Consider the following 22644-nt stretch of genomic DNA (forward strand, 5'->3'; position numbering starts at 1 on the left):
TCAGGTATGTCCCATGCATTTGAAAAACCTAGTCTAAAAATAAATTGATGAATATTTAATGATTTAAAGAGACTTAAATTTTCTAGCATTATTTCTCCTGTACGATACAAAATATCGTGAACATTCGTTTAAAAGAAACATCGACCGTTTCTACCACTTGCCTCCGATTCTATGAATTTTCCTTCGTGTAATAAAATTTTTTTCATGTAGAGCATATCTTTCGGACGATATACCTATAACTACATACGACGAATATGTAAGACGGTGGAAGTATAACTTTATACGATGAATAATATAAAAAAATGATGAAAAATATTTCTGGGTATTTTTGTTAACACAGAACGACCTAATAATCAAAACCACTGGAGGAAAATAAAAAAATTCTCGTTGAAACCTACATGTACAAAGGTATGAAGCATTTTTGCCAGATGGTGCGCGTCGCTACTTATGGTTAATGGGAAAGTAGATAAATTGAGCGGGAGGAAGAATTATGAATAAGTGGTGTTTATCTTATACATGAAAATAACTCAGTTTTACATATATATTTTTACCATTTTGCAATGGAAGTAACGTCAGATTAAGGAAAGAGAGAACTGATTTCATAAGCGCAAACACGGCCCTATATATAAAAATTATTTGGGAGAAGATCTCCTTAGTAGAAATTCCGTTTCATTCGCCGGGGAAGTTCCAGGCACTACATCGTAAGGCACTTTCTTAAAATTATTCCCATCAACATATCAAACATATCACTCGACAAATATTTTGTCTCGAGTTCGGATAAATTAAGCAGGGACTTCCAGTTTTCGATTTCGTCCTCCATAAATGCACATATCAATCTTCCCTAGCTCCCCTTTTACCAGCTACTTCGACCGCGCAAAACATATCCCCTTGCAAGCGCCTTCCACATCCGAATCCTGGCCGTTCCATCACGTTACCGACGCCGCTCTCTCTTTCCCTCTCCTCCACTAAAACTTAAGTTCCTGCACTCAAGAACGGCCCTTTTTCCTTCCCCACCATTATTGTGTTCCCCCTTACTTCTCCTCCTTTTTCCATCCTTCATTACATTGCTTCCCTACCGCACTTTTCTCTCTCGCCTTCTGTTTTCCTGCTGTTTTTCCTCTTGGAACTGGCGTCGCTGTCGTTGGCCTTGTTTACATCTGCTGTGGATACAATTACTCCTAGCTTCCCGCCACTGACAAGCAGGCATGAGAAGACCTTCAAACAAGGCTGACGGCAAAAACGGAAAGGCATTTTGGGATCGCTTTCATTAGCACAGTATCGTTCACCAAAGACCCTCTCCGTGAAATGAGTTTTGATCGTAGAGCTTACTGTAGCTATTCATAATGTTCAGTATTAATGGTAGCATTATAGGCATGCAATTATTGCCATGGAAAGTGATAGAACCTGTAGGAATAGCAATGTAGGAATTTTGAGCTAAAAATAGAAAATGTCTTGTCAGCTAAAATCGACGTAAAGGCTAAGCTAAGGTTAGATGCACTAGTGTCACCAAAACAGTCCAAAGTACCCTGAACTTGGATATAATTTCCGGTTAAAAAATAGGATTACTTCACAAATTTATCAACCATGAGATAGTTTCACGTGCTTAAATTCCGTTCTGCAGTGGAGAAAAGGGTGACGGTTTCATTGCCCATTAATTCTGACATCGTGGAACAAAAAGAAATCTTTCTACGTCGGAAAAACTACTCACTCAACACATGAATTTCCTCGATGTAATCAAGGCTGGAAATAAACAGCTGCTGTGATCAATCTAGAACTCGCATTTAATGGAGTGCGGCTGATGCTCGACAGTGGAAGATGTGAGATCACAGACGACGCACACAGTATGCAGCGTATCAAAATGCAGAGCAAAACATATAAGAGACAATTTATGGCAATCAGAACAAAATCTTTGTCACATTTCTACAACACCCCTTTAAGAGCTAAAAAAAACAAGTAAAATCATCGAAATAAGGTCAATATGAAGGAATTGAAGATTGGTTATTTGTTAAATAGTCCAAAATATATTAATAAGGGTAGGTTAACAGCTATAGATAAAGATAACGTAACCTCATTTGCATGAAAAATGTTGGTATAATCTACTAGATGGCGTCGGATTTTCAGTGTTTGTATTTGAGGTTTCATATCAGCTAAGATGGCGTTTACAAGAAGATTCTAAGGCCTGCCATAAAACTGTTCGTTTCACGTTAGACCTTCGGTACATTTCCAGCGTTGAGCCTCCGAGTGGCTGCCATTCGTCGACAGGTTTTCCGCTCATACTTTTAGGCCCCATAAACGCACTGGTTTTCCGCTAACAATAAGTTACGAAAGCGCGGCTCAGCCGATACGTCCACCAGTTTTCATTGGAAGGCGTCCCCTGTTATTTAGGTACCTTTATTTTTACGACCTGGTATAGCGACATGTTTTCCTTAGCCCTCCATTCGCATAACTCACCGAGAAAGAACACGTTATTTTTCTGTTGGGACGATAAAAGACATTTTCACTGTAATCCCGTTTTTTGCCAAGACGCAAGTGGCAAGAACTCCTGAAAACCTTTATTTTCACGGTAAGAAAAGAGCAAATCAAATGGATCCGCATCCATTCCAGCTCATGAGTCCATGTTGCTATGCGAACTAAAAACACACAAAACTCTTTGCAAAACGTCTTAATGTTAAAGTAATTTGAACTCAGTACCAAGGTAATTTTTTCCATGCTCTAACCTTCAATATAAATATCTCCTTCCTAGATCCGCTTTAGCAAACAAGTCATTAACATTCTCCTTAAAAAAAAACAGGGCTTGTGCAGATGGAGGCGCATAAAATCTTACCAGTCACGTGAAGCATGAGGAAATAAATAAACAAATTTCGGAAGTAAAGAGATAAAATCTCGGAATAGAACGCCTTTTCCTAAGGAGACAACTTGGTTCCACCGATGCAAATAAGGGAATAGCGATAGTAAATAACGCTCATTAGAAACTTTATGGTATTTATTAACTTCCATCCCTGTAGTTTTCTTTTCGTAATTTATGACCGTGGGAAAGCCATCATCCTACACGATTTAAATTTATACTGTAATAGCACGAACCAGAATGAGTTTTTCACTTAAAAAACCAAGCTATGGGTTGATATAGAGTAAAAGTTATTTAGATAAAGACTAAAACTAATAGAAATTGCGTATGAGGATGCGCTCTTCTCAAACACATGTGTAACACTGCACTTTAATCTTCAATGTCAAAAATTGTCCCATTCATCAAACCAATGGAAACGAAACTGCTTTGAGGAGCTTTCGAAAAAAACATATAACTAAGATAAATATTCATTGAGGAATAATTTGCAATAGTCAGTCGAACTACGGGGCTTTTATTTCAATAAGAAGCGAATGACGCTCGTTTACTTAATCTACCACTTTTTTAGTATCTAAACGGATATATGAATTTATTTTCTCATCGGGGCACGAGGTTACAGCAACTAGGGTGCCGTTATTCACCCAATGATTCCCAATGGACGTCATAAAAATTTGTGTGCCATAAGGAAGCCATGGATCCTCGCTTTTCAGGGTGTAATAAATATTCCTCCTCCATGATGTGTGACACACACCATGTTCTTTATTTATTGCGCGTGAAAATATTAATAATGGTACATCAGATTGATAAAACGTTTCCTCGATATGGAGAGGGCGTTGGAATGCGAAACTCGTGGAACCACGGCCTAATCGCCTCATCTTTATTTATCTTCGGATTTTCCACGCCATCTTCTCGCTCTTTTATGGCCGCAGGGAAAGAAAAAAGACACTCTTCATTACCTTAACATTTTGCCTGAGTGACGGCCCTGGACTGAACTGAATTTTTATGCCCATGGAATCCTTCCTATACGCTATCGACGAAGGAATATCACGCCGTCACCTTCCCAAACTTAAATTTTATCACCGCTTAACCCGGGTGTTACAATCCTGCCTGGCTCGGTGTCCTTCAAAGGCTGATAGAGACCTTTCTCATAGTCGGAAAATTGATTGGAATGTGTGTTCGTTATAGTACCACCATAACACGGAAAAATTGCGTAAGTTTTCGTACATCACATCACGGACCTGATGCTGAACGCGAATGTCATGGCAAAAGAAATCCCGAGGTGCCGTTAAAATCCCTCGGTTGCGAACGGAAAAGCCACAGGAAAAAGAAGGATACAGTTGGGAGCCGCAGGCGACTCCAAGAGTATATTAACAAGTGAAAATACTATGGTAGTACATGTGGAGCTACTTTCAGGGTAACAGAAGTGGTTCTAATTAAAATCAAACAAAGGTTTTTTGAAATTTGAAATAATAAAACAAGGGAGCAGGAAAAGAAGCAGAGACTGCCTGCTCATACGATACCTTTGCATGCATAACTTTTGTCTATCTTCATGGGAGCCTTGCGCAGGATGAAAATATAATGTAGGTGGTAGGCGAGAATATTTTATTATTATATCTGTCAATTCAGTTCAATCTTCCTACACTCACTAATTGAACTCTTTCATTGCTTTTTGAAGTCCTAGATGGGTCAATACCAGACAGTTAATGGAAAAATTGGTAAATTCATGGAAATCATAGGCAAATTTATGGAAAAATACAGTACTTATATAAACGAAACGAAAAATGACAAGCCTACACGCAAATATATAATTGCAATAAGGTATGAACACCACAAGTAAAGTTATCACGCTAAAATTAACTCAGTGACTGCCTGTACACTCAAATTTTAATTTGTATTTGCACTGCTTATTTCACGTGGTTTATTTCAAACCTGCCGCGTGAACGGCGGTGATTTATAGCTTTGAGAACAAATTCTATAGACCGGGAATAGATGCACGGACCTTTGGCTATCCGGGCCACTGCGCCGACTACGCTATCCAATTTATTTAACTCCCATGGATATTTTACCGAGGTGCAACAGTACTAGGTGATTGGCCCTTGCGGTCCATCAAGAATGGCAACGAGAGGGAGTATCCGATTGCATTGTCGGAAAGCTAAAGGTCCGCGGTTCGATTCCCGGTCCAGGGGAATTTTTCTCATGGCCATTAATGTGGACTTATTTCATAGTTTTCTATTTTCAGAGAGTAATTTGCGTATGGAACACCGTGCCTAACGTCGGAATGCGCGCGCCGCAAAAAAATGTGCCTGGACGCCGCCGACGGGAATGAGTACTTACACTCCCTGAGCACAGGTCTGGAGTAGTAATTCATGCCAACTGTCTGGCAGCCGGCGAAGAGCTATCCCCACCATTGCGATGGTTGTCTCCATTCTCATCGATCCCAGGCCGACGATAAGAACACTGTAAAGCGAGGCGGAGTCAGATAGAGGTTTCCGTCTTGCTGGTTCACCTCTTCCGCATCGTCATCCTTTGTTCCCATCGCTGTACTCTTTACCCCTCCTCAAGTCTACATTTCCAATCCTAAGGAGGCCATTTTCCTTGGCCATAACTGCCGTCGTAACCCACTCTTCACCTACGTAATCTACTCTCCATCTCACAATCCAGCCAACCACACTGGAAATACAAGAAAACCCGAAATGGAAGATGCTGGGGTATTATCGGGAAAACCCCGGGAATTCCCTCATTATGCTGTTATGACGATATCTATTTTTCGCGATCAAATGAAAAGTGAAAAATTTCAAGCGCGCGAAAACGCGACGCGTAAGTAGGAATGAAGGGAAAAAGTCCGTGCGACGCATTTCTGGTTCCCCCTCCCGCCTGGTAGGTGACCTTGATCGAGGCTCTGAGCGCTGATAGGACGCAGGATGCTAACGGGTAGCTGAGTACCTTCCTGTCTGGTAGCGCATGGCTTAAAAAAGGTTTATTAATACCTTATCAAGCGAAGAAAACTTTCCGACCTTAGCCAGTTTTAATAGGTGATTATTAAGACATGTTTCCCTGAGCTCTGTGACTCATGCATGCATTGGTAGCCTCTGACGATGCATAACTCCTATCCTCTCGTGTAGAAACTAGGTCCCTGTGACGTCACGTGGAGTGGAATCGCATGGGCGCCAATCTGGCCTTTTTCAAATGAGGATAAAATTTGACCCTTGCCATTCGTCTAAACCGGTATTTCAAAAACCAAATAATTTGTGTATTATGAATACACTAATGGTGGGTAACGAATCGCCATCAATGCCCATTGTTTTCTTTGATGAAGGAAACTACCCTATTACTTATACCGCTTATTTTTTATCAGAGCGCGACCCGGGTTTCAATGAATTATCATCATCTTCAGGCGCAAATGATGATAATTAATTGAAACCCGGGTCGCGCTCTGATTAAAAAAGAAGTGTTATAAGTAATTGTCTGATATTCAGGAAAACCTATAATGGAATACCACAAAGTAAAGCAAGAGTTAGGTATTTTTCGTACCAAATCTTGTCTGTAATCAATTATATAGATACTTATTCTAAAAAAATAATACGATAGTTGGAACTCTTTCCGGGAGATATCGAGCGAGTGGCATACGCCTGATAATCAGATTATACCAACGCTATCCCTCCTCGTTAAATTTAGTGCTGTATAACCTTACGTGCCTTTTTCCTCTTATCGCTCGCCTTTCCCAACAGTCCGCCGTTTTCCTGACCTCTTGCCATTTCGTCCGAGTCTTTCCCTTAACCGGTCACCCCCCCTTTCACCGCTCTTATCCACCCCCCCCCCACCCGAAAACCTTTTACGCGCGCACCCCTCTTCCATTTCATCGAAACCCTAAATTCATGGCGCGAACACAGTTTCGTGTATTTACGCCTTCTCTCTCCTTCCACTCACCCTCTCCCGTTTCCGTTTTATATTCAACTCGTTCGTTCCGCCCGTGTCATTATTACACGCCTTTAGAACCAACCCCCTTCGGAACCAGCCTCATCTTTTCCTTCCTTTCACATCCCTTTCCACATTCACATCGCATTTGCCCCATGATCTTCTGCACAGTCACTCTGTCGGTGGCAGTATTCTTCCCTTTCCTGCTGCTGAGTCCCGCATAAAAGATAACTCAATTCCTTGCGTCCTCACTAAAGTTTCGTAAAAAAACGAATTTCTTCACAGCTCGAAGGAACGAAAATTCGATGATAATTTGTTTGGTTAAGCGATGACGAAATATGCTAAAGATATATGAGGGTATGAGAAGCCATGGGGTGCAAGTGATATTTTTCTAAACATAGTTAGGTAAACTTAATTGCTAGGAGAAATACACAAACACTTAGTTACCAAGGGATACGAGCGAGTCTCTGTATGAGCTGACATCGAGTGGAAAATCAAATGCACTACCAAATATCTAATTGATGTCGCTTGCTATCTATACCTAATTTCTGTACCTAATTCCGTTTCGAACAGAGAAATCACTTGTACCCCTTGGCTTCTCACCCAATCATATGTAATTTAACATATTCCACCTTCCGGCGTTAGATGAAATAAGGGATTTCTAGTAGCAATCTTATATGTTAAAGGTATTTGATAATTGCCAATGCTATCATCCATACTAATACCACCAAAATATTAAATCAAATGCCTATAATATTTTATATGCCATATGAAGATGAATAAAATATATTAAACTGATTATGGGAGCGTGTTAGTCTAGTGTAGGAGTCTCCAACTATGGCCCGCGGGCCACATCCGGCCCGACACACAATTTCATCCGGCCCCCCAAGCAAATCCCTGTGTATATTTGCCTTGAAACAATAATTATCGTACGGCTGGCGTCGCTGAATTATAATTCAAAGCTGGGGCTGCTGATTGGTGTCTCATGATCATTTAAAATCAATTCTTACAATTGGAATCTAACTTGGAACCTGATTTTAATGAAATTTTGAAGTCAAAACGACAGTAAAATTGGTCACACTTATTTGGTTGCACATAACTAAAGGTAGGAATCTAATTAGTTTACCCAGATCTTTACCAACAAGATATTTTTAAAATCTTTTCCTTTCTTATACTCTAATTTTGGAGGAAATTATATTACTGGCACAGATTTGTTTTTCGTATTTTTTTTTTCATTTGGCCCACATAAATGAGAGAAGTATATGACGTGGCCCTTACATTGATAAATTTGGATACCTTTGGTCTTGTGGGTAGAGCTCTAAACTGCTTATTGAGGGTATCGAAGTCATATCCCGCGTGGAGCCTTCGGATGCCCAAAAACAAATTCCCCGGAGTGCGAGATAGCCCTGGGAAGGGAACTGGCACGCTAAATGTGTGAAACAAACACACCTGTGGCTTAGTTTAAGTGAAGTTCTTCCCTCACCCACCCATACCAACATTCGGGTTGAATCACTGACTGTGAGTGAGTGAGTGATAGTGATTATATTTTTCATTCTTGCGATTCGGCTGTTATGTGTTCTACAACATTACGCAACAACAATACGATATTTTAGCTCTAGTAAAACCAGAGGCAACCAGGGAGATACTTTAGTAACTTAAAACCGCTTGCATATACCATATGTAAAGACCGTTTTACACGGAATTGCGCAATCTGACGTACGTGCGAAGGCGCAATCAAAATTGCGTCGTGTACAGCGGTTAATTGCTAGAACACATGCGAGAATGCGTGGATGCGAGACGGCAAAATAGCCCCAGTTCTAATTTCGTTCATGCATTCGCGCAATTCCGCGCCATTTTCGAAATTAATGCAGCTCTAACCTGCGCAATTCCGTGCCCAGTGTAATGCATAGAAACAAAGCAACCGAGAACGTTAAACCAGAGGCAATTATGATCAGCTCTTTAACCAGAACTGAAAAGCTGATACGATAAATCTTCTAAAACATTGATCTTCTTTGACTTACGCTGCTAAATAATTTCGGGCAGCATTCATGCAATTTGTAGGTATTTGCTTTCAATTTTCCATCGCTATAAAAATATCATGAAATTTGTGACGGCATTAATACGTCGAAGCGACAAAATTTACAGATAAATACATCAGACGGCGGATTAAGGATTAACAGCCCTGTTTCATGACTTTTCGCTGATTGGCTCACGTGAATTAACGCCGGGTTCTCGCTGATAAATCCTGTTCGTCACCTCCATTATCCCCATTCGAATTTCCTTCTTTAGGCCCATCCACGGATTATGTGGCGGGTGCTATCCAACCCGCGCTCTCATTCAACTGTTTATTCCTCCATAATCCGTACGAGATTGGCCGAATCCATACCTTTTGTTTCGCGAGAAGCGTGACAGCTTTTCATCGACCCACGAGGTAACTACCAAAACCTCCAAATCCTTCCGCCACACCAAAACCATTGCTTCATTTCATTTTTGGAGTCATGAAATCGGTTTGGAGTGGGGGTTACATAGTAAGAGATAGTAGCGAATTTCTCTTCTAATTCATAGGCAGATTTAGAAGGGGGCGGGGGCACTTCCCCCCCCCCCACCAGAGGCTTAAAAAATAGACAAGATTTTTAATACGGTTATCATTCTATTAGTTTTTTTTTAATATTACGGAGCCTTAAAAATTGAATTTCATATTAATAACTTTCATATTAAAATAAAGAGAATAATTCGAATTGTAATTGCTGTATGCTGTTTTTAATCTCAAATATAAGAATACCAGGCCTGTTAGGCCCTTGTACCCTCCTCAGAAAAAAATTCTGGATCCGGCCATATCTAGACTGGTAGATTTGAATTATGGCAGGGGTATGAATTTTATTTTTCTTAGTGAACTTAGATGAGATATCCTCCTATATACCAAATATATCTCTATATACAAAGTAAATGCACGAAAGAGTTGTCTCAATTTAAGTATATTACGGACGGTAAAATTAAATATCAATTTCAAATTGCCTGGATCTAAATAATTCTTATATTGTTAAATTAATAGTAGCGGGCGTAGCTTGGTGGAAATCCATAATCGCAGGAATAGAAGGATCAACAACTTTGCCATTTCCACATAGTAATTTATTGAAACCGAACATGGTTTCGTTACAGAGTAACATTATCAAGGTCGCCTTAGTAAAAACCTTGATAACGTTACTCTGTAACGAAACCATGGTCGATTTCAATAAATTACTATGTGGAAATAGCAAAGTTGTTGATCCTTCTATTCCTGCAATTCTTATATTCCCAATGGATGTCGGTCGGCATCGTAGTAGGTTGAGGTCTAGCAGCCTATTTTTAATTAGACTTATCTCTTCTGGGGTATACGTGAGAATGTGCAGGACAGTTTGGACAGTCCGGTTCTCCGCTGTCTAGTGTGATTTTTTAGTGCCATGGACGTAATTTCCTGGGTAAAAAAATTCTTAATTTTCGAACCAATGACTTCGAATCGGTATTGCAAGGAAAAATGTACAATAGCACTGCAATAGTCATTTATGGCTCAAAATTATTTGCATGATATTGAAAGTTAAGTTTTGGCAGCCAAATACTAATGACAAGTTTATATATTTTACTCTCTCTTCGTTATCAGAAATTTGCTACTTACTTTCCCTCATCGAAAAAACAATGATTTTTTCATTGGTGTAAGTGTAGATGCCCACACCAAGAGGATAAAAATAAAATTCTCGAATTTCAAACAAGATACATAATGAAAAATCAGATCGTAAAATATGACATTATTTCTTGGTACAGGCACTTTTGCCTCTTTTTTTTTGGAAGTAACATCAATTTGTAGTTGAGCTCATTTTCATCACCCCGGATCATCGAATATAACAATATTCAACTGTCGCTCATAACCTAGAGATTCATACTGCCACAGCACACGGAACACCTCCATCAAAAAATCCTCTGATTTACTCGCTCGCCATAATTCATTTGTTTGCAAGGGGGACACCGCAGTCGCATATGAGGCGACAAGTACCATCACTCTCGATTAAGCGCGGCGATGATTGGTTGCCGGGCCACACACAGGAGAAAGGAAAGTTAGGATAGAATGGGGAATGATATGAGCAAGGTTCATAAATACTGGTCACTCAACTCTGTATTCGAAGGCTCTGTAGTGTTCTCAAAGTATCTAAACTTTCTGATTTGACTAATACGTAAAAAACAGCGGAACATAAACGGGGAAAACAAAAAAAAACTAGCATGGTACTTTCCAAAAACGTACCGATTCTAACTTCAGGGTAAATACATAAAGAGCGCTCACGGTGACTTCTCCGTAACCAAAAGCTGAGGCCACCACTGAAATCCCAAATTCGGTTTTCAGATGAGAAACATAAAAGGTTAGCAAATTAATTTTGATTAAATTTAATTCTCAACTTCATGATGATGATACTTCGTCTTTATCAATGAAAATGATTTTCCAAAAAATTTAATTTCAAAACGTTTACTGCTAGTGGAGCATGGATAATGCATGCATTCGGCTCACGGGAAATAAGGGACTAAGTCCACTCCATACCTTAATTGGAGTCATTCAAATTCATTGAAAACATGTGAAAAATTTTCAATAATCGTTTGATATAGGTACGTATTACCATTTCATTTGCACATAAAGTACATCATTCTAAAGATATATACTTCGTTCTCAGGGGTAAAACAGGAAGCATTCAACAAGTGGCTCTTTCCATTAATTTCAATTAGTTTCATTCATAAATCCGACCAGAAAAAATGGCGAATCGTACTACTACATGTTGGAGTAAGTATCCTTCCTTCCATCACATAAAATTTCAATTCGTTCCAACATTGGACAGAAAATTCTTCTCCTCCTCTTTGTTATCGTGCATTCAGCTGTAAAACCAAACTGCAGGAGTAAATACATTATTATTATTTAAAAAATCTTTTTATACAGCAAAGGCGCGGCACTAGTGATAATTAAGCATGGACTTTGGCCATTGGGATTAACAGTGAGAGAAATTCTTCGAATTTTTACGAAGGAATGAAATTTTGAATTTGAATATTTGAATTAAAAATAATAGAAGCCGTGATACAAAAATTTGGGAAGAATAAGAAAACTATGAATTGGAATGCATGTGCAATGAATGCATTGGGAAGAGAGAAACTGCCAGGAAGAAAATAGCGGTTGGAAATAAATGGTATACATCGAACGAGCAGTGTGAAAGGCACAGATAAGGTACATGGAGATTTTGAATAGAAATATTTTATTTACGAAATGGTTGATGAAAAAGGTAAGCTATTGAATAAGTGAGAAAGGGAGAGAAAAAGACCATAGTAAATGAATGGATAAAAACTTGACGCTGATTTAAATAAATACGACCTGGGAATTGGAAAAGACAGTGGTGTTACGCGAAATTATTGCCTCGTCTTTTGCCTAGCATAGCCGCTTGATTAGCTCCAATAAAATTAATAACAAATATTCACAACACTCTCTAGCGTTTCTCGGTGGAACGATTACAAGGTATACCAAATGATAACGTAACTGAAAGGGAATCTGGTCGGTGTGGTGGCTTGAGTGTAGGCTTTCCACCCAGTTGGTTCGGATTCAAATTACACGTCAAGTACAACACTCCATCCGTCAAACGGGACGTCAAGTCGTGGTCCCTTTGGTGCCTTTCGCATAGAGCTGGCTGAAGACGATGCCAAGTCTCTCTCCAACCTTATTTCTCCACCCTTCCCTTCTGGTGCAAATGTCTTCAGCAGTCGGTCGCCTCCTCCAAATACTATACCATACCGTAACTGATGGCACCCACATTATTATTATAGTTAACCACCGATTAAGGTAGGTTTCCATGGAGTACCATAGAAATGATCTGGGAGCCTCCCTTTCTTCCAGCACTACCTTCGTTAATTCACTTTAAGGCCTATTCCCTTTCAATCTATCTAAAAATCCTATTCTCTTCCTTCCCCTCCCTAGTTTACCAATCATCCTACCCTCTAACACAGTTTTCAACATCCCCTCCCCGCTAATAACTCGCTCGATCCAAACCTTCCGTCTTCTCCGTATCTCATCTAAAAGCTGCCTCTCCTCAACCACCATGTCTAGCATTTCGTTGTTCGTCCTCCTCTCTGTCTATTACCTTCTCCATTCTCCTCTATATCCACATATCGAATACCTCCAATCTTCTCTCGTCCTCCTTCCTCAGTGTCCACGTTTCCGCACCGTAGAGAGCTACACCACAGATCAAACTCTTCACTAAACTTTTCTTTAAACTCTTACAAAACGATCTTTTCCGAAGCTACTTCCTGTTCATGAGCATCTCCTCTGATAGAGCAATTCTCTTCCTGATGTCCTTATTTCTGTATCCGTTTTCCTCTAATGTTCTGCCGAAATAGTTGAATTGCTTTACCTGCTCAACCTTCTCCCCACCTACTTTTATCTTCTAGTCTCACATTCCTTGCTCGCGATGCTTTACAAAACCGCATTAACTTATGATTAATCCTCATGCCATACTCCTCGCATCGTTCGTCTAACGCATCCACTAGAGCCTGTAGTCCCCTCGCTGGCTGGCTGAGGTATCCCACATGAGGAATAAAAAAATATGTAAAGTCCAAACTTCCTGCATTGTTAAATGTAAGTCATTTCCCAAAGATAGGAAGGAAACTACAAAAGCATCGCTATCCAACGGAATGCATGACGACCAACCGCAATTAGATCCACAAAGCAGGGACCAACGACACTCATGCGTCCTATGACGTCATTTCTCCCGCCGTGCATCAGCACTTCACGTCGTTTGAGCGACATCTCTCGAATGCAAAACCCTTGTCACGACCTCTTTGGACGAGCATCACGCGAAAAAAACCGAGGTCACCGCAAAAGCAGCATGTAAAATAAAAACGCGCCACAAAAAGAATAAAAAAAATGAAGAACGGCATGAAGTAGACACCGTCACGAAAAATAATGGAATAAAAAAAACGTGAGAGAGAGAGAGGATGAAACATTGCCTCTACAAGAAGCTAGTCCTCTGAAATAGGGCTGGAAAAGCGTGGAGCAGGCTAATTTCGCTGGGAGCGTGCGCTGGTGTTAAGTTTACGCCAAGCTCGGCGCATGATTAAGCACACATTTCTGAGGCGACGAGCAACGCGGCCAATAGTCTCCTTCATCTGCTCCTCGGGGGAGCTTACCTCAACTCCCTCTTCCGCACTCCCTTCCAGAGACACGCGTGGCGCTTTGTCGAGCCTTATCGAATGCATCTCTCCGCCTGCAGTTCCTTTCAAGCGCGGAATAATGGCGGTGCATATAATGCCGTCGCCTCGAGGAACCGCGGCAGCTCAAGGGAGACTCCTCCCATCCCTCCTCCCAGATATTTCTCCCAATTAGCGTCCCCGGCGCAGCACGGGAGAAACACGAATCTTCGCCCCCCTTGGTGCGCCGCTTCCTCGCCGTTAATGAAGACGGACGCTCCGTCATCGGCGATGGCTATTTAGCACCTCGGTTTCTCATTTCTGTTCTATCCCGCCCATCTTCACAATAGGTTGGGCCGAAAAAACACGAAAGAGCCCGAAGAATAAGGCCGAATCGAGTCGCACTCGTGCGGAAAAGTTACTACTTATCACCCTGATAACAATGAAAAAATTTTGAAATCGGACAATATCTTGATCGAAATTTATATCATATCGTAAAAATCTTACGTTTTAGGGAATATTTAAAAACAAGTTGTATTGATTGAATAGCGTTCCAAATCGAGGTATAATGATTTAATATTCTAACGATCCTTTGTCTAAAAAATAAATACTTCCCCTTCTTCCTCTAGGTATTTCCTTAAAGGTAAAGATCCAGACGGCATGAGTAATTTTTACTACATGAAAAGAAACAATTTGTTTAAAATTGCAAATAGGTTGGTACATTTCATAGGATTTTTCATAGGAACTTTGGCTATTTGAGGATGTAGACTAGAGAGATTATAAATTCATGCTGTAATCGTGAATTCCTAAAATAATATCTCATTTTCTGGCCTCAGTGTTGGCGGAGTATGGCCCTACCCTCCAGACCGAAATTCGCGGCTTCGAGTCCCGTCCGGACAGGCTGCCACTACCCAGGGAATGGTTGTTTGTGTTTGCTTATGGTTATCTTGTAACAATAACCCCGATTAAATGGCCAATATAGCGCTATTTTACCGGTAATGAAAATAACACATTGAACAGATAGCACTCACCTTGATGGCGTCGGCTTCGCTCCGCTCGGTCACTTGCAGGATGAGGGCGGCCAGCATGTTGAATCCCTGGCAATAGCCCACGGCCTTGTTCCATCGCGCAAACCCCAGGAGCACGCGCTTGAGGACGGCCTGGTTGGCCGCCGCCCCCTCCGTGCCGCCGCAAAACAGACTGCATCCCGTCCGGTGGAGATCCTGAAGCAAGCGGAATGAAATGCACCTCATCAATGCTCGATCGAAAGTGAAACTCAAGAAGCGAAACTCAATTAGACTGAGCAAAAGTACTGAATTTTTGTGAAGATACAATTCTAATGGATCAATAAGTGAACAGCTGTACAGATATCTTAAGGCTGAACTTAAAGGAAGTATTCTGATCGAAATGCTAACAGTTGGCATACACTAAGAAATACTTAATTACAAAGTCCGAACATGGTTTTGAACGCTATGATAATGGTACACAAAAACTAGGCCTACATAAAATTACCATTAGGCATGATAGTTTGTCAGAATGATTGTAGACGAGTTGACTTTGCGGAAGTCCACGGATAGTAAAAATTGAAACAGCTATAGTAATTTTCTCAAGTCAAATTTTCTCAGCTCTTGAAAATGACGCGTAAGCATTGAAACCGGTCGAGAAAGATTAAAAAAAGTGTGGAAAATTACTGTTTCAATTATTACTATGATAGTTTGTGCTTACCACAATAATGACGAAGTGGCGTTCAGAACTTTACATAATTGAAAACATACCTTGAATATACAAATTGAAATCATTTTAAACAGTGGTCATATGATTATTGATGGACTTGGTAAAGGAGGCTGACGACTGAGAGAATTTGACTGCCGAGGAAAGGATTAAATGGAGGAAAGATGGAGAAATACAAGGGATTGCCATAGCTTGCTCTTTTTTATTAGCTGTACCAAGTGGAACACGGACCATCTCTTCCTCTTGTCCTCCCTAACTACACCTATTACAACTGTAAAGCTAGAAATACATATCGTGTTTTATAAACTGTGCGATAATTTGAAGGCGTAAATATTCTGATATTTCATGAGTCCTAACAACACCATGCCAAAACTAACGGATCCGTTTTGTTCCAAATTATTTCCGCTACCACAGGGTTTTGCACACGAATATCAGCATCTGGTAAAAAATATTACTGCTACCACATTCCCGAAGACTATACCAGGTACTAAATTCTAGAGTTTAAAGTTCATTAGGAAATGACAAAAGAATTTTTAATATCTAGTATTTAAGCATGAAAAAGAACTCGAGGAGGAAAAGAACAGTTGATTCGAGAATTTTTAGAAGTCAGTGGAAAATTCTTTAACTTCTAAAGCAGTCAGCTTCCTTCCCGGATGACGGCTGCATTCGAAAAGCCGAGAGGCGATGCGAAAGGGAGAAAAAAGGGCGAGGAAGGAAATGGGATCTTGAGGAAATCTTCGATGCCCAGCCGTGCATAATCGGAAATTAGAGAAAAATGTGTGCGTGGGAATAAAAAAAAACTCTCTCCAATAATAAATCTAAATATAACATATAAATAATATTTGGTCATACTGGAAGGAAACAATTTGATTATAAAATGGAAAATAGATACATAAAATAATACTTTTACTGAAACAAACTCGAAATCATATCTACAGCAAATCCCTTCTAAACGACCGAATTCCAATGAACAACGTTTTAATTCACATTGCGCTCTTCAGCTGATTCAGTTGATTGAAACATTTTGACTACTCCGAGCATATTTACTCCGTATGGTGATACAATTTTTGTTTTAGAAAAATGTCAAAGTTGCTCTTTCATCTCATTTCAAATAATACTCGTTGTATTGATTGCAAAGCTTTTAACACCTTATTAGAGTTTTCCATTACGTTTCCAGGTTGGACCACAAGAGAGAAAGTCACACCAGACATAGTAACCGAAAGAAACTAATTTTGAGAATCGCTGTCACAAATTTTGAAAATGGCGAACTATTTCAGACAAATTCGACATTTCGTTTCCAGCATGAGCTAATGATATAAGAAACGTAATGATTTAGCCAAATAGAAAATCACCTATGCAATTATTATAATACATAAAATTATAGTTTCATGCTTGAAGATGAATGTTATCTATTACATATATACACTTTGAGTAGATATACTGATTTTAACAAAAATATTTAGGAGGAAAATAAAATTCGGACAATCTTTAGAAGATACTAATAGTCTTTATATGGAATGATTAAGTGGAGAGGCATGGAAAACAAATCTTATAGTTGTTGAGTTAAACGACTCAGGCAGTACCTAGTGGAAATCGAGAATCGATACCATGACAAAGATAAAACAATTGTTTTATTTCCACAGGTTTTATCCTTTAATCGACCTAGATTTCGACAACATACACTGTCATTACCAAGGTAATGGCAGTGTGTATTGATATTAACCTTGATAATCACAAAGTAGATTGTCGAAACCTAGGTTGGTAAAGAAATAAAACCTGTGGAAATAAAAAAAAACTTTTTTATCTGATGCTTTCCCGGCGAATATATTCGAAAAAGGCTATTCGGGCTTCCAGCCGGGTGGTCTCCCTCCATTCTGTTGACGCTTCGAAACACGATTAGGGTTCCATCCTCAGGGCTAATGGTGAGTGGATGAAGTTTGCCAGCTTATATATTCTTCAATTGGTTGTAAGGTCTCACGTGATTGGCCGGGAGGCAGCCAATCTTATTTTCCAAAGTGCCGGTTTCCATACAGCGGCAGAATGGAGGGAGACCACCCGGCTGGAATCCCAAAGAGTCTTTTTCAAAAACTTTATTATCTTTATCATGATGCTTATAATTATTGACTGGTGAAATATATATGATGACAGAGATGATTTTGAAGTTATTTTTTTCAGTTAACGTGACTCAGTGTTAAAGGGATCGAGAAGGTCAGTGACCAATTAAACGACCCACTTCTATACTTGTGCCATAACCCGAGTGAATTGATCGCTCACCCGCACCAAAACGTCCTCCGACTCATAGAATGAGGCTATCACGCACCGCAGCGCCATGTTATATTGACTAGTATCACCATCGTGGTTGATCGGCGCCCGAGGCTTATGGCCTTCCCATAAACCGTCGCGGATACGCCAGTGTTCCAATTACCAGAGCACAGCACCCCACAAATCTCTATTGATCCCAAATCAACGAGCCAAGACGCCCCGCAGAAATACCGAGCCATGTGATTGATCGAAGGGTATTAAGCCCATAAATAAATCTCAATTTATAAGACGGAAAAAGTCTTTCATGACTCTTGTGCATTTCCTGGAATAATTCACGTGATGAATTACTCGAAAAACGTGGCTCTAATGATGCATTATTGCAAGCATCAATTTCCGGAAATGCTTGCTGAATGTTGACATTTAGAAGCTTTCAAAGGCGAATTAAAATTTTTAAATCTATTTTTTAAAGCGTGCAAACGGCGTTGAATTCAGAACCAATTACCGTATTGCGGTTAAACACGACAAAAATAAAATGTGTAATGAGAATCATTCTAGGGCTGATATATCCCTTTATATATACAGAAACTATAATAAGCCACGTTTGATCTCATGTTTCTAATTTTCATCATACATCAATCTCATTTTGAGGCTTCAAATAGATAGCATTAAAATGATAGCAATTTCAGATAATCAAGTTCCAATTATAAATCGGGGCTTACCGAGAAGCAATGATTCTAATTAACCCCTTGTAAATAAACTTTGTGTGCATTCATCATGCTATTCTACACTAAAATCAATTTTATAAAAGGCCGTTCAGCATAAAAAAGTAATCTCACTAGCTCGTCGCACAAAACAAAATATCAGAGGTTGCACTATGTACTCATCATTCGTCATTCTACGGCAAGCTTATATTAGCCTGAGCCATTATCCTTTGTAATTATCTTCTCAGAACCTTTTTACGCCTTTAATATTCTCAAAATGACAAATTCAAGGTTCATTTAACACTCATACCTACGATAAATTGAATCCATTTGATGCAATGACGCAGGATGTGAAGGCTCAGGATTCCTGATTTCCATAGAAACATAAAAAGAATTACTTCCTTGGTCCCTTCACATTTATTTGCATGCGTATTTACAGAGTATCCAATTTTCAAGAAAAAAATGAAAAAGTTATAAAGTATTATGGATTCATGAGTAGATTTTACACAGTTGCAACCATGTGTATCATGAAGAAAAACACAGTTCAACTTTGAAAAATGTAAAACCCCATAACACCCATAATAATGGCAATGAAACCTTTGGAAAAATAAATATTTCAAGTATGAATCGTAAATAGAGACTTTAAAGCAATAGTTTACCACTATATTGGTCTAAATTTATTAATTGTTATAATATTTCAATGTATAAATTGATAAATAAAATTTAATACTGATCATAAAACTTTTATTCAAACGAACAATTAAACAATGCTCAAGATAAAATGCTGGATAACGTCCTTTTTTGTCATTAGAATGTAATGTGATACTTGTTCGACAAGACCACACCTCATCAATCATCTCAAATCATTGTTTTATTGGCTCTCCTGCTCTCAAACACAGTTTACGCATACGTATATAATAATAGGGTGGTTTCCTATTATTTTTTTATTGCCTGAATCGAAAGATTATTACTCCTGGAGTACGCATTTTACGCTTTTACATTTTTCAATGACGATATCTATTTTTCGCGATAAAATGAAAAGTGAAAATTTTCAAGCACGCGAAAAGGCGACGGCTAAGTATGAATGCTGGGAAAATTCCGCGTGACGTCATTCTGGTTCCCGCTTTCGCCATGTGAGGTGACCTTGGGGCGAGGGTATGTGCTTTGCTGCGATGTAAGCTGCTAGCAGGTAGCAGAGTACCCTGCTAGCGGGTAGCGCTTGGCTTAAATAAGGATTACAAATACCTTATCAAACGAAGGAAACTTTCCGACCATAGGCAATTTTAATAGGTGATCAGTAAGACATGTTTCTCTGGGCTCTGTGCCTCATGCATGAACTGGTAATCTCCGACGATGTATTACTTCTATACTACTATATTACTCCTCTCGTATAGTAACTAGGTCCCTATGACGTCAAGTGGAGTGGCATCGCATGGGCGCCTATCTGGCCTTTTTCAAATGCGGTTAAAATTGACCACTGTCATTCATCTAAACTGGGATTTGTAAAACCAAATAACTTGTATATAATGAATGCACTAATGCTGGGCAACGAATCGCAACCAATGCCTTTGGTTTTCTTTGACGAAGGAAACTACCCTATTATCAATTACTCAATCCTCAAATACACACTCACCTTCACAATTTGGATGCCAAGCTCTTCGTCATCCGGGTGTCGCCACTCGTTCAGGCACATCCTCTCCGCTTTGGTCCAATCCACCCCCCGGGACTGCAAGTGCTTCTCGGCCAAGGTAAGCCACAGCTGCGGGAACGAGAGAAAGAAATTGGTTACAGCGAATGCTTTAAATGGGCAAAAAGTTTTCACCAATAGTAATAAAGAATTGAGACTTAACACCATACGAACTTTCATCGGATTGAAGATATGGACATTTTTCCCTTAAAATGATATTTCAACTATAGCAGTCAAAATGTGCTCCGCGCTTTTCTGGGAAGAGCTATTGTTGTGCGAGAAATCATTCACGTACCGCAATTCACTTATATGAACAATGTGGAAAATCGACAAACCAATGGCTTAATTTTAAAACAAGTCAGGCACAATCTGTTTCCTAAGTCGCTAAAAGAAGCATCCAATCACAGGTCTAGTACGTTCCACAACAACAAATCCGGAATGAATAACGGTTATATTCCGAGTTAAAGAGTTAAGTGATAGTAAGGCACAGCGAAACGGAAATAATCGGCAATATTCACTGATTATCCGAATAAGGTCGATTTAAAAATGGATCATCCATATAAAATAGGAAAGCTATTAATTAATGTGATGCACAATCGCGGGGATGCATTCCAGATTAGATGGATAGTATCCATCGGAGCATTTAGTAAATGTATCCAGCGGATACAGTAAAGTATCCGATTTAGTAAATGTATTTTTTAGTTTATATATAGTTATAATTTAGTATCCGATATTTAGTAAATGCTCCGATCTCCGCCATCTTATTCTTTTTTAATTATTCAGAGCATGTATACCAACTACTATATTCATGTGCATAATTTTCGGAGTTACTAGGTTCAAATTTTACACTTCAAGTACTGTTTGTTTTGACGATATAGTTTAACGTAGAAGAGGGAGGAGTTTACTCAACCAAGATATTTCAGATTAATCGTCATGGTGGAAGGCAATGAGCAATAAGTTTCTTCAAGCATATGCATAATTTCAGCGTCTAATTTATTCCGTAAAATAAATAAATGCACAAATAATTTAATAAATAAATGAGAAGTGAATTAAGTACATAAACAAAGGACCAGTATAAAAAATGTTAATGCGATTAAGTGAAAACCCAAGCGGTAGCATTAATATCAACTCCAAATTTTCGGGCAATGGAGGGATTCAAATGGCTCCCGCACCACTGGAATTTTTAACCACTTAATAAATGTTCTACTCCTGAGGGACCAGAAAAATTAAATTAATAACGGGAGTCGTAATTGGTTTGAAGGGTAATAAAATTCTTGAGGCAAAGCTTTTTTTTATTCATTCGTCATTACATTAAGCACACGAGGGGTCCTTCAAGTGGTAACCTCGATAAAAAGTCTTTCGTAGAAATGGTTCTAATGGATTTTCCCTTCTGGACGGATGCGCGATCATGAAAAAGGAGTAAAAAAACGCGATATTAATCGGAATCCAATTACGAGACCTAGGAGACTGCATGCGATCGCTTCCTGTTATCTCAAGTGAGAAAAATAAAATTCCCAACTCTGCCTTTTCAGTTGCATCACTTCAATTTTAAGAGAGATTGGTCCAGGTTCTTGGACTTCCAAATCAGCAGCAATTTGAAAATGTCTGAATGGATTTTTATTCTACCATGGACTTTAATAGTTCAGAAAAGATGCAAAAAAAGGTAAACGTGGAAATCATGAAAGACCGACGATCATTTCTTTGTGTTATTGTGACGCAGAAATTACTCAAATAATAATTCAGTTTGTAAAGGAGACTTAGGGAGAAATATCCTTCTCAAATAGGAAAAGAAGGACCGTTAACATAACATCTATGGTCCTAAATTTTGAAATCTACGTATCGATAGCTTCTTCTAAAATGTGGAGGAGGTCATTAAGAAATATGAGTAGTTTGAAAACATCATCATCATAGCTAATCTACCTGGTAATTTACTTAAGGTTTGAATTCAAAATATAACCTCGACATGTGTTGAGTATGAATAAAATACCTGTAAATAATTAAAGAAGAGGAAAAATAAGGTACTAAGAGAGACTGTTCAGTGTTCAAGTGATCTCATGAACGAAAGTATGCATTGCGATTGTAAAGAGATTTATAAGTTGAGAGCCAAGGGGTAAAATTGATTTTTTTCTAAACAGCGTTAAGAAATTAGGTAAAGAAAACAAACGAGATCAAATACATATTCAAAAGTGCATTAGATTTTCAACTCGATGTCAGAAGAGAAAAGAGACTCACTCGTATCCATTGGCCACCTAGTTTTTACACATTTCTCCTATCAATTTCTGTGCCTTCTTCTGTTTAGAAAAAAATCATTTGTAACCCTT

General features: G+C 39.2%; 1 protein-coding gene across 1 annotated transcript in view; it reads right to left on the reverse strand.

Moving 5' to 3' along the window:
- LOC124163717 (mucin-5AC-like) overlaps positions 1 to 22644 on the reverse strand; it is a 375511-nt gene that overhangs the window by 40042 nt on the left and 312825 nt on the right. The window contains exons 4-5 of the mRNA XM_046540790.1: positions 20270 to 20395; positions 14974 to 15165 (exon numbers count right to left, since the gene is read on the reverse strand). Coding sequence (XP_046396746.1) covers positions 14974 to 15165; positions 20270 to 20395 — 318 coding nt within the window. The remainder of the gene's footprint in view (positions 1 to 14973; positions 15166 to 20269; positions 20396 to 22644) is intronic.

This window comes from Ischnura elegans, chromosome 1 (assembly GCF_921293095.1).
Source record: "Ischnura elegans chromosome 1, ioIscEleg1.1, whole genome shotgun sequence".
Classification (NCBI taxonomy): Eukaryota; Metazoa; Arthropoda; class Insecta; order Odonata; family Coenagrionidae; genus Ischnura; species Ischnura elegans.